We start from the raw sequence: 18,258 nt of genomic DNA, 5'->3' as shown, positions 1-18,258 counted from the left end.
CAAGTCTGAAAACGTTCCAAATCCATTAACAACTTGTGTGCTTGAATTGTTTTTTAATGGCCAAACTCTCATCACCACTTGCCTTATCTAGAGATGCCAGCCTGGACTTGTTACTAGATAATGTTAGCCACTCTTGTTACTAGAAAATGGCCAAACTGTTGTCACCACTTGCCTTATCTAGAGGAGCCAGTCTGGACTTGTTACTAGACAATGTTAGCCACTCTTGTTACTAGACAATGGCCAAACTCTTGCCACCACTTGCCTTATCTAGAGATGCCAGTCTGGACTTGTTACTAGACAATGTTAGCCACTCTTGTTACTAGACAATGGCCAAACTCTTGTCACCACTTGCCTTATCTAGAGATGCCAGCCTGGACTTGTTACTAGACAATGTTAGTCACTCTTGTTACTAGACAATGGCCAAACTCTCGTCACCACTTGCCTTATCTAGAGATGCCAGCCTGGACTTGTTACTAGACAATGTTAGTCACGCTTGTTACTAGACAATGGCCAAACTCTCGCCACCACTTGCTTTATCTAGAGGAGCCAGTCTGGACTTGTTACTAGACAATGTTAGCCACTCTTGTTACTAGACAATGGCCAAACTCTCGTCACCACTTGCCTTATCTAGAGGAGCCAGTCTGGACTTGTTACTAGACAATGTTAGCCACTCTTGTTACTAGATAATGGCCAAACTCTTGCCACCACTTGCCTTATCTAGAGGAGCCAGCCTGGACTTGTTACTAGACAATGTTAACCACTCTTGTTACTAGATAATGGCCAAACTCTTGCCACCACTTGCCTTATCTAGAGATGCCAGTCTGGACTTGTTACTAGACAATGTTAGCCACTCTTGTTACTAGACAATGGCCAAACTCTCGTCATTACTTGCCTTATCTAGAGGAGCCAGCCTGGACTTATTACTAGACAATGTTAACCACTGTCATTTATTAACCAAATTGGTTTATGGTATCATATCACTTCTGCTGAGGCCATTAAAAAAATTGGATTTCCGTTTATGCAATAGCTGGGGTTTTGTAGTCTTGCTGGTCTGCAATGCCCTGTAAACTATACTGTAAGGAATCTACAGACATAGATATAGTAGACACTCACAGGGGATCTATGAGCATTTGCACTATTGCTGTGAACAGAAGAACCACACAGGAACAACTGAAGGCCGCGCCACTCTGCTTTTCCTTCTCCACAGAGAAACGTGTCTCCATCTCAGGATTAATGAAGCGCATGGACAAGCGGTATGTGTACTTTCCTTTCAGCCTGTAGGAAATACATAGTTTAACAACACACAGTATATATGTGACTTTACGCTAGCGTGAGATCCTGCAATACTATAATATCATGTAATTATATACAAATAATAATTACGATGGTAACAAATACATTATCAATATCAACTACGTGATAAATCCGTATGCAATGATTACACACAGCTTCAATTCACTTTCAAAACTTGCATTATCAAAGGGATAGTAAAGTCCAAATTAAACTTTCATAATTCAGATAGGGCATGTAATTTTAAATAACTTTTTAATTTACTTTTATCATCAAATTTGCTTTGTTCTCTTGGTATTCTAGCTAAGCTAAACCTACCTATGTAGGCTCATATGCTAATTTCTAAGCCCTTGAAGGCCGGCTCTTATCTGAATGCATTTGACAGTTTTTCACAGCTAGAGGGCGTAGGTTTATGTGTTCCATATAGATAACATTGTGCTCATGCACGTGGAGTCAGCACTAATTGCCTGAAATGCAAGTCTGTCAAAAGATCTGAGTTAAGGATACAGGGTAATTACAGAGGTAAAAAGTGTATTTCTATAACTGTGTTGATTATGCAAATCTGGGGAATGGGTAATAAATGGATTATCTATCTTTTAAAACAATAATATTTTTGGTGTTTACTATCCCTTTAAAGTAATTAAATGAACATAAAAAACTGTTAGGGTTTAAAGGGTTTTAAAGCGTAAAAAGAAAATGCTTGAGTGCGTTAGAGAACGTTATTGTGTCACTGTTACATATATATAACTGTGTTTAACTCCTGCAGAGCAGCAATGCACTACTGTGAGCTAGCTGAACACATTTGGTGAGCCAATGACAAGACACATATGTGTGTAGCTATGAATCAGCAGCAAGCCCCCAATAGTTCACTGCTGCCTAGGTATGCTTTTCAAGTATACAAAAAAAAAAAAAAAGAAACTTTTATAACATAAGCAAATTTAAAAGCTTTTAAAACCGCATTCTCTGAACCAAGACAGTTTAATATGGACTTCCATATCCCCTTAAAAAAAACGTAGGTATCTGCAAAAACTGATTCCTTAGCGCCTAAACATTCCCCTACACCAATGGGAAAATAGAGAAAAACTAAAAGAGCCCTTTACTGTTGTACAAAACCGCACTGTGTTTTTTCATCTCTAAAATGTCCCATATTGCTGAGTTCCTTATGTGCAGTTTAGCAGTTGCTTAAGAAATTGGTTGCTCTTGCGGATATTTTTGACCATGTTTGGGAAGGCTGTAGAAAACATTTTCAGCCGATGACTCACACTTGCACAGTTTCTCTCTCCAATAAGGCCTCGTTCAGCAGCTTGTTCAGTTCTTGCTCATTCTGCTGGGCATCTATGACTCTCTCAGCCAAGTCTCTAAGGCGCAGTCGCCTACGAGGGTTGGGGAATGATGGATTCACCACCTGCATGTTACATTTGGGAAGACAACAAGATGCAAATCATTGTACCAATTAATAAATTAACGTTTTCATGCATTTCTTCTTCTAAGCTATTTAAAAAATAAAAATAAATATATATATAGATATATAAAATATAAACGTTTCGTATTTCTTGTTATATAGATGTATTATGGGCTATTTCTTATGCAAAAATGTTTCCAAGATGATCCATGCAATAGAACCACCACTAGAAACAAATTTATAACCTTGTGGTTGATCATAATCTTACGCTTGTTTTTGGCAGATAATGATTTCTAAACTTCAGAGTGTTTTTCCAAGTGATCACAATCCCAGAATGCTTTTGAGGTTTATACTACTAAAGCTCAAAATCGTTACCTTCCAAAGCCAATATGAAATCATTATCTGCTTATTTTTGTAATCTAACAACAACAAAGAAAATGAAGTTTTTCAAGGTTTAGCAATTACATTTCAGGCTGATCCCTTTTAATATGGTGCAGTGATGCTAAAAGGTGACATTAATGCTGTTAACTTATTGTGCATTAAAACCATAGATGTATTTTTGAATGTTTCTTCATAGGATATGAACAGAGACATTGGCCTAGATTACAAGTGGAGCGCTAATTTATCACACAATAAATAACCAGCCATTAACAAGTGGCTGGTTATAGCTACCGCAAGCTCACGGTAGAAATTAGTGCTTATAAAATTAGCCAGAGATCAGATCTCTGGTTAATTTTATAAATATGCCCCAAATGCCCCCAAACTTAGGTGTAATATACTTTATTTTATTTATTTTTTATAAATTTTTATTGAGATTCAACTTAAGGCACATACATAATATGTCTTTGGAGTCTGTATACATGAATTGTTGCTTTACACATAACCATACAAAGCTAAACAAGATATACATAGCATGTTCATAAGACATTTTAGTTGCCAGATTTACTGTATGCCTTCTAAATAACCTATAAGGCCACTCTTGCACCTCCAAAAAATGTTGAGTTATAGGCCTCTATTTATCAAGCTGTCTACTTACCTGCATTCAACGGCCCCAATACGCTCGCCTAAGATCGCCGCCTCGGACCAGAATATGTTCGCCAAATTTATCAAGAAAGCTGTCAAAAAGCCACGCACCAAGTACGGTGCGATGAGCAGCGGACTGTTGTTAACTAGCAGTCATCGATCTCGCTGCTCATCGGCTTATTCACAGCTTTCTTGCTAGCCTGTCACTAAGCACCCACACTATACTATACTGTTTTACCCCTATACCGCCGCTCCTGGAGACCCTGCACCTAAATGAAATTATTAACCCTTAAACCGTCGCTCCCGAACCCGCCACAACTAAATACATTTTTTTTTTTTTTTTTTTTAAATATTCTTTTTATTGAAGACAAAGAAAAAGCAATAAGGTTACATGCATATTATCACGAAGCCATATAAACATGAGAATATACAGGAATGTAAAATTATACATAAACTAGATCTGTAGGGATGTTTATAATACACAAACTTGCCAATGAAATGTATTCAAAATTCTCAAAGTAAGTCAAATATAAACAATAGTTATAGCGATTGGTCTTCATGTGTCTTCCTTATTTTTTTTTATAACACAGCAAAACAAGTTTTTGTAATATATAAGTAGTATGATGAAATTGAAAATACTAAACTTAAAACTTGTAACTCAATTTGTAAGTGAAGCTTAACAGTTTCGCTTGACTAGGTAGGAGAAATAGAGTCAATTTTATGATAGAGTGAAAAGCTACACAGAGAAACATAGAAAATATATGGGGTAGGTTGCGGTACTGGTTAGAAAGACCGCATAGATAGGCCTCCTTACCTAGGAGGTACATTATAAGATAGTGGCGGAGGGGGGGGGGAGGTGGTTATTTGAAGTGTGGTAAACGCCTTATATTCTAAATAAATATTGGGCTAAGGGTATGCCTGGTCCGGAGGGCCTCAAGTACTATATTCAAAGGGCTAACTTAGTTTATGGAGCTTAAGCAAGATGCTGTATATAACATTGTGCAACTAGATATAAATGCAGGTCCAGCCTGCGCTAGAAGGTGGTACTACCTGAGGTAACTGGGATTAAAGCATAGCAAAGGCTTTAATTTATAATATGATTAAAGCACTCCTAGATATATACACTAGGATAAGTAATCTGGAGATCATCAGAGCTTAACAGGCTCATACATCGATTGGAGATATAATATAAGGAACTAAACTGCAATCTTAGTACACCAAAGAAAGCTGGAACATTGCTTATGTGCTACAGGTGATATGATATTAAGATGTTATATCTAGAACTATGCTGTGAAACTGTCTACTTGGAAAATATACCATCCTGCCACCTCGGCCGCTGGCGGCAAGAAGTCACGTACTAATGTTGCACCCAAGCACAATAGGTATATATATGGTGTGAGAGCTTGTACATTTGGAAAACTATATAGTGAGATATTGGAATTCCTATGATCACATAAGGAGTGCAAACAATAAGAAGCCTATAGATATGATATAACACAGTAGAAAATCATTTTTATCATCCCATAAAACAATCCAGTTAGCATAAATAAAACATAGTTAAATGAGTCAGCAGGAAACTTTGAAGGGTAAGATGCTTATTCAGGCGACAATCAGAAGGTGTGACCTTAACATATTAATTTGGGTAGTCCCAATTTCTATAATACTAGAGACCTGCTTATGAGGAGAATAGAAAGATGCAAACCTACAGTAACTTGTATTCATCTTAGGAGCAATAATAGCTGAGCAAAGTAAGCGTCTGATAGGGAGCAAATATGGTATAGCAAAAACCAAAAGTGACACAACCCACTATACATCTAATAAGTATGTTCAGGGCCAAACCATAACAAAGGGTTAAACATGTTAATAAGACAGGCAACTGTGAAAGTCATAACAGCAATACACAAGCATAGCCCCTTAACATGCAAAAGATTAGGATGTCTATGCCTTGAGTCTTAAATATATAGCTGCTGTAAGTTTTTATCCAATGCCTCTGAGGATCGTGACCTCTGAGTACTGTTGCTGTAGCCCCTCTTCTCTGCCAACAATATCGTTCATCTTGTGAGGCTTAGCAGGCAAGACTAGCAAGGTAAAAAGATAGAGGTGACTCACTGTACTTCCAGTACGCTTAAAACCTCAGTTGAGACCTGTGGTGGAATCGCCTGTATGTTAGTCATACAGCTAGCTCCGAGAGCCTCTCCCGGTCTGACACCGCTGTCGCTGTAAGGAGGAACTGAAGAGGCAAGGCAGGAGAATGTTTTCTGTTTGGCTGGAGTCCGCCATCTTTGAGCTAGTCTCTGTTGGAGTGCTGGCGCGCTCTGCAGAGTTGCTTCTCCCTCAACAGTAGATGTGGCCGCTGCTGAATCCAGCGGGTACTCTCCCTCCTCGGACGTGCTGCATCTTAATGTAGTCTGGATATCAGGCAGGTTGTTATGAGTTTCATCTGCGCGGGTCTTGCTCACAAACGCCTCCAAAAGCCGGAAGGAGGCCTCTATAAAGCCCAGAGCTTTTATTTCCCAGTCTGCCACAGCTGCCATGTCACTCAAAGGGGCAGTAATGTAATCTTTAAAAGCTCTATTAAGGTAGCGTTTACCTACACCCAAGGGTAGATTAGGTGTAAAGAGTAAGCCTCCTCAGTCCAGGGTAAAAGGCTAACTGTAACTTGTGCACGGGGACGCCACGTGGAGAGGTTATAAAACGCTGAAATATGCTGGCAGTCTGTCGAATCTCCTTTAGACGTCCCCTAATGTAGGTAGCATGAAAGGGCGATCAAATAAACTGTAATAATGTTTTTAAAAGCATAGTTTTGCCTTAGTCTTCTAAGTTAAGAGCCGGAGCTCCTGCAATGTGCGACTGATCCTTTAGGCAGTTGGCTCCGCCCCCCTCTAAATAAATTTTTTAACCCCTAAACCGTTGCTCCCGGACCCCGCCACAACTAAATACATTTTTTAACCCCTAAACCGCCGCTCCCGGAGCTCACCGCCACCTACATTATACATATTAACCCTTATCCTGCCCCCCTACACCGCCGCCACTATAATAAAGTAATTAACCCCTAAACCTAAGTCTAACCCTAACACCCCCTAACTGAAATATAATTAAAATAGATCTAAATAAATATTCCTATTATTAACTAAATAATTCCTATTTAAAACTAAATACTTACCTATAAAATAAACCCTAACGGCTAGATTTAGAGTTTTGTCGGTAACGACCCGCGTAGCTAACGCTGGCTTTTTTCTGGCCGCACCTTTAAAATAACTCTGGTATTGAGAGTCCACAGAATGGCTGCGTTAGGCTCCAAAAAAGGAGCGTAGAGCATATTTAACGCCACTGCAACTCTCGATACCAGAGTTGCTTACGGACGCGGCCAGCCTCAAAAACGTGCTTGTGCACGATTCCCCCATAGGAAACAATGGGGCTGTTTGAGCTGAAAAAAAAACTAACACCTGCAAAAAAGCAGCGTTCAGCTCCTAACGCAGCCCCATTGTTGTCTATGGGGAAACACTTCTTACGTCTGTACCTAACACCCTAACATGTACCCCGAGTCTAAACACCTCTAACCTTACACTTATTAACCCCTATTCTGCCGCCCCCGCTATCGCTGACCCCTGCATATTATTATTAACCCCTAATCTGCCGCTCCGTAAACCGCCGCTACTTACATTATCGATATGTACCCCTAATCTGCTGTCCCTAACACCGCCGACCCCTATATTATATTTATTAACCCCTAATCTGCCCCCCACAACGTCGCCTCCACCTGCCTACACTTATTAACCCCTAATCTGCCGAGCTGACCGCACCGCTATTATAATAAAGTTATTAACCCCTAATCCGCCTCAATAACCCTATAATAAATAGTATTAACCCCTAATCTGCCCTCCCTAACATCGCCGACACCTAACTTCAAACATTAACCCCTAATCTGCCAACTGGAGCTCACCGCTATTCTAATAAATTTATTAACCCCTAAAGCTAAGTCTAACCCTAACACTAACACCCCCCTAACTTAAATATAATTTAAATCTAACGAAATTAATTAACTCTTATTACATAAATTATTCCTATTTAAAGTTAAATACTTACCTGTAAAATAAATCCTAATATAGCTACAATATAAATTATAATTATATTATAGCTATTTTAGGATTTATATTTATTTTACAGGTAACTTTGTATTTATTTTAACCAGGTACAATAGCTAAAATAGTTAAAATAATTACAAAATTACCTGTAAAATAAATCCTAACCTAAGTTACACTTAAACCTAACACTACACTATCAATAAATTAATTAAATAAAATACCTACAATTACCTACAATTAAACCTAACACTACACTATCAATACATTAATTAAATACAATATCTACAAATAAATACAATGAAATAAACTAACTAAAGTACAAAAAATAAAAAAGAACTAAGTTACAAAAAATAAAAAAATTTGCCAATCTGCAGATATATGCTGATCTATCTACCAGAACTCTTCAGAGGCGGAAAGATCTATCCCCACTCACATCCCATTTGAGGTCTATGAACATAAAATATAGATGGAATCATCCATTTCAGCTAATGGTAACATGGAATAACAGAAGAGCAACATGTTCAGCCCCATCAGAAATGTTAGACTGTTGCCACAGGTTGGAGATCCCTCCTATCAAGTCAGACACAGGACAAACCAAAGACCAAGATATGTCTACAAGCACAGAATCATACCCTCAACTCAAAAGTTCAGGCTGGCAAAGAGTCCAACGGAAGAGATAAAGTTGTACCTCAACAGTGACAATATGAGATAAAAAGTTGTTGTTTTCCCTTTTGTCTTATTCTCCTTTTTCTTACACAGGTGGCCTGCAAAGGCCCAAAGATGTATCCTTTTATGCAAAAAAGAGCTCATGCTTTATGGACTCTCCATGGTAATTGTATTGTGATCATATTGTAAATGTAAGATTGTAAGTATAATATACTAATAGTTTTATTTAACAGCTATTATTGGGCAGATAGAGTTCCACATGGAATTCGTATTGGTTATGCTCCCCATAATAACCAATTATAGGTTAGATTTAGTTTATTTTACTGTTATATTTGTTCTTATTAAGTTTTGTAGGTATTTTGTAATGGCAGTGAATATAATCATACTGGAACAAGTACAGGCATATTATAAGGTATGATGGACGAATTTATGCTATGTTTATTATCACAAAATGTAAAAGGGTTTAATAGTCCTCAAAAAAGATCACTAGCAATTCAAGACCTTATGAAAAAACATGGAGATATTCTAGGTTTGCAAGAAACACACTTTAAGAGGGGGAATATACCCAGGTATTTTCACAAAAACTACACCCAACATTTCCACAGCGCCCATCCGAAGAAAAAAATAAATGGGGTGAGCATCTTAATACATAAGTCAATTCCTTTTACATTAATAAACCAATCAAGAGATAAGGAGGGAAGGTTCTTAGCTATTAGCGGGCTATTGTTTAATAAACCTACAACAATGGTCAATATATATGCACCAAACCAAGGCCAAGCCAGTTTCTTCAAATCCATCATACCCTTAATTCAGGATATTCAAATAGGACAACTTTTACTAGTTGGGGATTTTAATATTCCCATATTCCCCAAATTAGACAGTTCAAACAATAATATATGTATCTCTAAAAAAAAACCTTAAGACGGTTTGGAAATTTGTCAAAACCCAGATAAAAGAGACTATACTTTCTTTTCAGCCCCAAATAAATCTTACTCAAGAATAGACTATGTTATGGTTGATCATATCACACTGGCCCAGGTGGATGAAATAGCCATCACACACACTGCATGGTCGGATCACTCTATGATGAAATGCACTATCAAATGGCCGTCAGCACCAATTAGAGAGTTTAGCTGGAGACTAGAACCTTCACTCCTACTGATCCCTGAAATTAATAAATTGGTATCAGAGGAACTGTCTGACTATTTTCAATTTAATGCACAAGAAGGGATATCCCCCACTACTGTTTGGGAAACCCATAAAAGCTACATTAGGGGGGTCTTAATTAAAGCTAATGCACATAGAAATAAATCTTTAAGGGAAGAATACACACATATATCCAAGGAACTCTCACACTTAGATTATTTACATAAGACCCACCCCCACAATAATAAAATACAGGAACAACTTAAATTTTACAGGGCTAAAATGACAACACATTTACACATAAAAAGCACAAACTATTGCATTCAAACTAAAGCAAAGATTTTACGCTGAGGCAAATAAACCAGGACGACTTTTAGCAAGATCTCTGAAAACTAAACAAACCAAAACCTATATACATTCAATAAAACAACCAAATGGCAGAATAGTGGAAGATACCAAACAGATAGCTAACACTTTTAAAAATTATTTCCACTCTCTCTATAACCTATTTCCAAACAGGGCAAAAGACCTTCATTCTTCACAATGTCTTAACTATTTGGACAAAATCCAGGTAAAGACACCGTCAGTGGAGGAAGGAGAATTGTTAGAATCTCCTATTACAGCACAGGAAATAATAGAAGCAATCAAGACAATTAAAATAGATAAAGCCCCTGGCCCAGATGGGTTTTCTGGGCTATATTATAAACTCCACCAAAATATACTAGTACCACACATGTTAAATCTGTTCCACAGAATTGAGGAAATTGGAGTGTTCCCAGATGATATGTTACAAGCATTTATCACTGTATTACCTAAACCAGGAAAGAAAAATGACCAACCTGCAAATTTTAGACCCATATCCCTCCTCAACTCAGATCTAAAAATATATGCTAAAATATTAGCCACCAGGCTGAACAAATTTCTACCCACACTTATATCCCCTGACCAAGTGGGATTCGTGCCGAGAAGGGAAGCAAAAGATAACACTGTTAAAATATTGGACTTATTAGAACACATAAATAAAAATAATATCCCAACAATTCTGTTGTCCACGGATGCAGAAAAAGCTTTTGACAGGCTAGATTGGACCTTTTTGGAATCAGTTTTAAAAAAATTTAATTTCCCACCACTATTTACAAAACAGGTCATGGCTTTATATACCTTCCCCTCGGCGCGAATCCGCATCAATGGCACCTTATCAGAACAGTTTGAAATTAGAAATGGAACCGGGCAGGGATGCCCCCTATCCCCCCCTGCTATTTGTCTTGTCTCTTGAGATACTAGCATCCAAAATAAGACTTAGCCCCACTATTAAAGGAATAAAGATTAAAAATAAAACCTTAGCAGACTATGGAAAAGTCTCAAATTTTCTAATCAATATGGCGAAATCTGACATTCTCCCCGTTAACATCCCCCAGGAAATGCTAAATAAAATCAAAGACAGTTGTCAATTCAGTATTCAAATGGAATCTATAAAATACTTAGGAATCAGTATAACTCCCAAAATTGAAACTATACGCACAACAAATTATTCGAAACTCACGGCAGACATTATTAGACTAGCCTCCACTTGACACTCTAAGCGCACCTCATGGATAGGCAGGATATACTCCACTAAAATGATACTACTGCCAAAAATTTTATACTTACTCCAGACTTTACCTCTTCCCCACACTGAAACATATATTCACAAATTACAAAAAGCAATAAATCAATATATTTGGGGGAGCAAACCTCCCAGGATAGGTAAAAATACCATGTATGCATCAAAAGAGCTGGGGGGGTTGGGAGTACCTAATCTCATGTTATATAAAAAAGTGATTTCTTTACAAAGGATCATAGAATGGTGCAGATTCAGTGAGGCAAATCCTAAACATTGGATCCAAATTGAACATGATATATCAGGCAATCAGCAGCTAGGAGGAGCTTGTTGGACACCCAACACATCATACTTTTTATTAGGGGAATCATTGCAGACCATCACCAACACTTTTTCAGATTGGAAGATATTACACACTCACCACAAAGAGATCTCCAGTGGATTTTCTCCCCTTACCCCTATTCTATCAAACCCAGACCTCCCGGTTAATAAATCTTTTATTCCAGACGCAGACTGGTCCCTCAATAGAATGATACCTATAATCACACTGACACACTTAAATAAAATGAAACCTAAATCTGAAATAGAAAATCTAGGGAAAGGGCTCTTCACATCATGGTTGAGATACCATCAGATAAACCATTATATTAATACACACAAAGAAAGGGACAATCTTATTAGACCCCTAACCCTGTTTGAAAACATGTGTCACACTGGTCTCCCACTTAGAGGAATCATATCATTATTGTACAAAATTCTGCTGAAAGTGTCCTCCCCACGTCCCCATAATTTTACCAAGGCTTGGGAAAGAGATTTAGATATGCAGTTTACCACTAAGGATTGGACAGACATCTTTAAAAACACAGCACATTCTGCACACTCCACCCAAGGCTTAGAAACTAATTACAAAATTATGCTGAGGTGGTATCTTACGCCGCAAAGGCTCAAATACATGTTTCCACAAGCATCAGACAAATGTTGGAGATGTAACCTGGAGGTGGGAGACCTGGGACATGTGTGGTGGTCATGCTGCAAGATCCAAGCTTTCTGGAAACTAATTATTACAGAGATCAACAAGGTAACATCCAGCAACTTATCATTATCACCCAAGGTCTGCTTATTTAATATATACAATGAAATACGTTGTGCCATAAAAAGAAATCTAACACAGATAATGATGAATGCAGCTAAATTGTTAATTGCATCTCTCTGGAAATCCAAAGAAACTCCCTCCATAAGGTCTTGGAGAGACAGAGTCCATAATTTGATAAAATTGGAAAGATACTATTTTCTTAGAAGTAACCGTTTACAAATATATAATGATATGTTATTCTTTTGGGACACATACAAATGTTCTATTGAATCACAGTAATACTATAAGATGCAATGTACTAGTAAATGATGGATCTCAAGTAAGATAGAAGTGAATTGCACTTAAATATAACAATAATTGTGACTGAAACTTGCCATGTACACTAAGGTTCCTATTGGGACCAAGAGTATCAAGGAAAACTTATTTACTGCCAGGTTTAGGGTTATTTTTAAGTTAGTAATATAGTTTGTTTATTAGAATGTTTGTATTAGGATATTCTAAGCTTGGTTATAATCAATTCCTCCTGCTGAAATGGTAACCAAACTTTTCCAAGAAAATAACTGGACAGCAGAACTGATGTTTTGATTGTATAAGAATATAATATATGTTAAACACATTATCTTTATACTTGTATAATGGAAGAGTTTATTTGATGTAAACATACATAGAGGAATAATAAGCTGAACAATGATTGTATTTCGAAAACTTTAAATAAAGAAATAAAAACTGGAAAAAAATAAAAATATTTACAAACATATTACAACAATTTTAAACTAATTACACCTACTCTAAGCCCCCTAATAAAATAACAAAGACCCCCAAAATAAAAAAATGCCCTACCCTATTCTAAATTACTAAAGTTCAAAGCTCTTTTACCTTACCAGCCCTGAACAGGGCCCTTTGCGGGGCATGCCCCAAAGAATTCAGCTCTTTTTCCTGTAAAAAACATACAATACCCCCCCCCAACATTACAACCCACCACCCACATACCCCTAATCTAACCCAAACCCCCCTTAAATAAACCTAACACTAAGCCCCTGAAGATCTTCCTACCTTATCTTCACCATACCAGGTTCACCGATCGATCCAGAAGAGCTCCTCCGATGTCCTGATCCAAGCCCAAGCAGGGGGCTGAAGATGTCCATGATCCGGCTGAAGTCTTCATCCAAGCGGGAGCTGAAGTGGTCCATGAACCGGCTGAAGTCATCATCCAAGCGGGAGCTGAAGAGGTCCATGATCCGGCTGAAGTCTTCTATCAACGGCATCTTCAATCTTCTTTCTTCCGGATCCATCTTGTAGACCTCCGACGCGGAACATCCTGCTGGCCTGACGGACTACCGAAGAATGAAGGCTCCTTTAAGGGACGTCATCCAAGATGGCGTCCCTTGAATTCCGATTGGCTGATAGGATTCTATCAGCCAATCGGAATTAAGGTAGGAAAATTCTGATTGGCTGATGGAATCAGCCAATCAGAATCAAGTTCCATCCGATTGGCTGATCGGATCGGCCAATCGGATTGAACTTGATTCTGATTGGCTGATTCCATCAGCCAATCAGAATTTTCCTACCTTTTTTTCTTGGATGACGTCCCTTAAAGGAGCCTTCATTTGTCGGTAGTCCGTCGGGCCAGCAGGATGTTCCGCGTCGGAGGTCTACAAGATGGATCCGGAAGAAAGAAGATTGAAGATGCCATTGATAGAAGACTTCAGCCGGATCATGGACCTCTTCAGCTCCCGCTTGGATGATGACTTCAGCCGGATCATGGACCTCTTCAGCTCCAGCTTGGATGAAGACTTCAGCCGGATCATGGACATCTTCAGCCCCCTGCTTGGGCTTGGATCAGGACATCGGAGGAGCTCTTCTGGATCGATCGGTGAACCTGGTATGGTGAAGATAAGGTAGGAAGATCTTCAGGGGCTTAGTGTTAGGTTTATTTAAGGGGGGTTTGGGTTAGATTAGGGGAATGTGGGTGGTGGGTTGTAATGTTGGGGGGGTATTGTATGTTTTTTTTACAGGAAAAAGAGCTGAATTCTTTGGGGCATGCCCCGCAAAGGGCCCTGTTCAGGGCTGGTAAGGTAAAAGAGCTTTGAACTTTAGTAATTTAGAATAGGGTAGGGCATTTTTTTATTTTGGGGGTCTTTGTTATTTTATTAGGGGGCTTAGAGTAGGTGTAATTAGTTTAAAATTGTTGTAATATTTTTCTGATGTTTGTAAATATTTTTTTATTTTTTGTAACTTAGTTCTTTTTTATTTTTTGTACTTTAGTTAGTTTATTTCATTGTATTTATTTGTAGATATTGTATTTAATTAATGTATTAATAGTGTAGTGTTAGGTTTAATTGTAGGTAATTGTAGGTATTTTATTTAATTAATTTATTGATAGTGTATTGTTAGGTTTAATTGTAACTTAGGTTAGGATTTATTTTACAGGTAATTTTGTAATTATTTTAACTATTTTAGCTATTGTACCTGGTTAAAATAAATACAAAGTTACCTGTAAAATAAATATAAATCCTAAAATAGCTATAATATAATTATAATTTATATTGTAGATATATTAGGATTTATTTTACAGGTAAGTATTTAGCTTTAAATAGGATTAATTTATTTAATAAGAGTTAATTTATTTCGTTAGATTTAAATTATATTTAAGTTAGGGGGGTGTTAGTGTTAGGGTTAGACTTAGCTTTAGGGGTTAATAAATTTATTAGAATAGCGGTGAGCTCCAGTCGGCAGATTAGGGGTTAATGTTTGAAGTTAGGTGTCGGCGATGTTAGGGAGGGCAGATTAGGGGTTAATACTATTTATTATAGGGTTAGTGAGGCGGATTAGGGGTTAATAACTTTATTATAATAGCGGTGCGGTCCGCTCGGCAGATTAGGGGTTAATAAGTGTAGGCAGGTGGAGGCGACGTTGTGGGGGGCAGATTAGGGGTTAATAAATATAATATAGGGGTCGGCAGTGTTAGGGGCAGCAGATTAGGGGTAAATAATTATAACGTAGGTGGCGGTCGGCAGATTAGGGGTTAATTATTGTAGGTAGCTGGCGGCGACGTTGTGGGGGGCAGGTTAGGGGTTAATAAATATAATATAGGGGTCGGCGGTGTTAGGGGCAGCAGATTAGGGGTACATAAGTATAACATAGGTGGCGGTCGGCAGATTAGGGGTTAAAAAAATTTAATCAAGTGTCGGCGATGTGGGGGGGCCTCGGTTTAGGGGTACATAGGTAGTTTATGGGTGTTAGTGTACTTTAGAGCACAGTAGTTAAGAGCTTTATAAACCGGCGTTAGCCCAGAAAGCTCTTAACTACTGACTTTTTTCTGCGGCTGGAGTTTTGTCGTTAGAATTCTAACGCTCACTTCAGCCACGACTCTAAATACCGGAGTTAGAAAGATCCCATTGAAAAGATAGGATACGCAATTGACGTAAGGGGATCTGCGGTATGGAAAAGTCGCGGCTGAAAAGTGAGCGTTAGACCCTTTTTTGACTAACTCCAAATACCAGCGGTAGCCTAAAACCAGCATTAGGAGCCTCTAACGCTGGATTTCACGGCTACCGCCAAACTCCAAATCTAGGCCTTAGATAGCTACAATATAATTAATAATTACATTGTAGCTATTTTAGGATTTATTTTTATTTTACAGGCAACTATGTATTTATTTTAACTAGGTACAATAGTTATTAAATAGTTATTAACTATTTAATAACTACCTAGCTAAAATAAAGACAAAATTACCTGTAAAATAAAACCTAACCTAAGTTACAATTACACCTAACACTACACTATCATTAAATTAATTACATAAATTAACTACAATTAAATAAAACTAATTACAATTAACTAAAATTAACTAAAGTACAAAAAAACAAACACTAAATTACAGAAAATTTTAAGCTAATTACACCTAATCTAAGCCCCCTAATAAAATATAAAATACCCCCAAAATAATACAATTCCCTACCCTATACTAAATTACACATAGCCCTTAAAAGGGCCTTTTGCGGGGCATTGCCCCAAAGTAATCAGCTCTTTTACCTGTAAAAAAAAACAATACCCCCCCAACATTAAAACCCACCACCCAATCCCCCCTTAATAAAACCTAACACTAACCCCTTGAAGATCACCCTACCTTGAGACGTCTTCACCCAGCTGGGCACAAGTCGTCCTCCAGAGGGGCAGAAGTCTTCATCCTATCCGGGCAGAAGAGGACATCCAGACCGGCAGAAGTCTTCATCCAGGCGGCATCTTCTATCTTCTTCCATCCGACGAGGAGCTGCTCCATCTTGAAGACATCCGACGCGGAGCATCCATCGATCCCGACGACAAAAGTTATTAACCCCTAAACCTAAGTCTAACCCTAACCCCAACACCCCCCCTAACTTAAATATTATTTAAATTAATCTAAATAAAATTACTATTATTAACTAAATTATTCTTATTTAAAACTAAATACTTACCTGTAAAATAAACCCTAAGATAGCTGCAATATAACTAATATAAGCCAATAGGCTTGACCTCGCATTCTATTGGCTGATTGGAACAGCCAATAGAATGCAAGGTCAATAATATTGGCTGATTGGATCAGCCAATCGGATTGAACTTCAATCCGATTGGCTGATTGCATCAGCCAATAGGATTTTTCCTACCTTAATTCCGATTGACTGATAAAATTCTATCAGCCAATCGGAATTCAAGGGACGCCATCTTGGATGACGTCATTTAAAGGAACCGTCATTCATCGTTTAGTCGTTGGGATCGATGGATGCTCCGCGTCGGATGTCTTCAAAATGGAGCCGCTCCTCGTCGGATGGAAGAAGATAGAAGATGCCACCTGGATGAAATCTTCTGCCGGTCTGGATGTCCTCTTCTGCCCGGATAGGATGAAGACTTCTGCCGGTCTGGATGTCCTCTTCTGCCTGGATAGGATGAAGACTTCTGCCCCTCTGGAGGACCACTTGTGCCCGGCTGGGTGAAGACGTCTCAAGGTAGGGTGATCTTCAAGGGGTTAGTGTTAGGTTTTATTAAGGGGGGATTGGGTGGGTTTTAGAGTAGGGTTGGGTGTGTGGGTGGTGGGTTTTAATGTTGGGGGGTATTGTTTTTTTTTCTACAGGTAAAAGAGCAGATTACTTTGGGGCAATACCCCACAAAAGGCCCTTTTAAGGGCTATTTGTAATTTAGTATAGGGTAGGGAATTGTATTATTTGGGGGGGATTTTTTTATTTTATTAGGGGGCTTAGATTAAGTGTAATTAATTTAAAATTCTTGTAATTTTTTTTATTTTCTGTAATTTAGTGGTTTTTTTTGTACTTTAGTTAATTTTAGTTAATTTTATTTAATTGTAGGTAATTGTATTTAATTTATTTAAATGTAGTATAGTGTTAGGTGTAATTGTAACTTAGGTTAGGATTTATTTTACAGGTAAATGTGAATTTATTTTAACTAGGTAGCTATTAAATAGTTAATAACTATTTAATAACTATTGTACCTAGTTAAAATAAATACAAAGTTGCCTGTAAAATAAAAATAAACCCTAAAATAGCTACAATGTAATTATTAGTTATATTGCAGCTATCTTAGGGTTTATTTTACAGGTATTTAGTTTTAAATAAGAATAATTTAGTTAATAATAGTAATTTTATTTAGATTAATTTAAATAATATTTAAGTTAGGGGGGTGTTGGGGTTAGGGTTAGACTTAGGTTTAGGGGTTAATAACTTTAATATAGTGGAGGCGGAGTAGGGGGGGCAGGATAGGGGTTAATAACTTTAATGTAGGTGGCGGCAGTGTAGGGGGGCAGGATAGGGGTTAATAACTTTAATGTAGGTGGCGGCGGTGTACGGGGGCAGGATAGGGGTTAATAACTTTAATGTAGGGGCGACGGTGTGGGGGGGCAGGATAGGGGTTAATAACTTTAATGTAGGGGGGCGGCGGGGTCCGGGAGCGGCGGTTTAGA

General features: G+C 38.0%; 1 protein-coding gene across 1 annotated transcript in view; it reads right to left on the bottom strand.

Annotated features, from left to right (window-relative positions):
- The window catches only part of ADCY3 (adenylate cyclase 3), a 413,132-nt gene that overhangs the window by 59,469 nt on the left and 335,405 nt on the right, over positions 1 to 18,258 (bottom strand). Inside the window, 2 exon segments of the mRNA XM_053709517.1 lie at positions 1,114 to 1,275; positions 2,553 to 2,695. Coding sequence (XP_053565492.1) covers positions 1,114 to 1,275; positions 2,553 to 2,695 — 305 coding nt within the window.

Source organism: Bombina bombina, chromosome 4 (genome assembly GCF_027579735.1).
Source record: "Bombina bombina isolate aBomBom1 chromosome 4, aBomBom1.pri, whole genome shotgun sequence".
Classification (NCBI taxonomy): Eukaryota; Metazoa; Chordata; class Amphibia; order Anura; family Bombinatoridae; genus Bombina; species Bombina bombina.
Note: the sequence above shows the minus strand (reverse complement) of the source record. Positions and strands in the feature narration are given on the sequence as shown.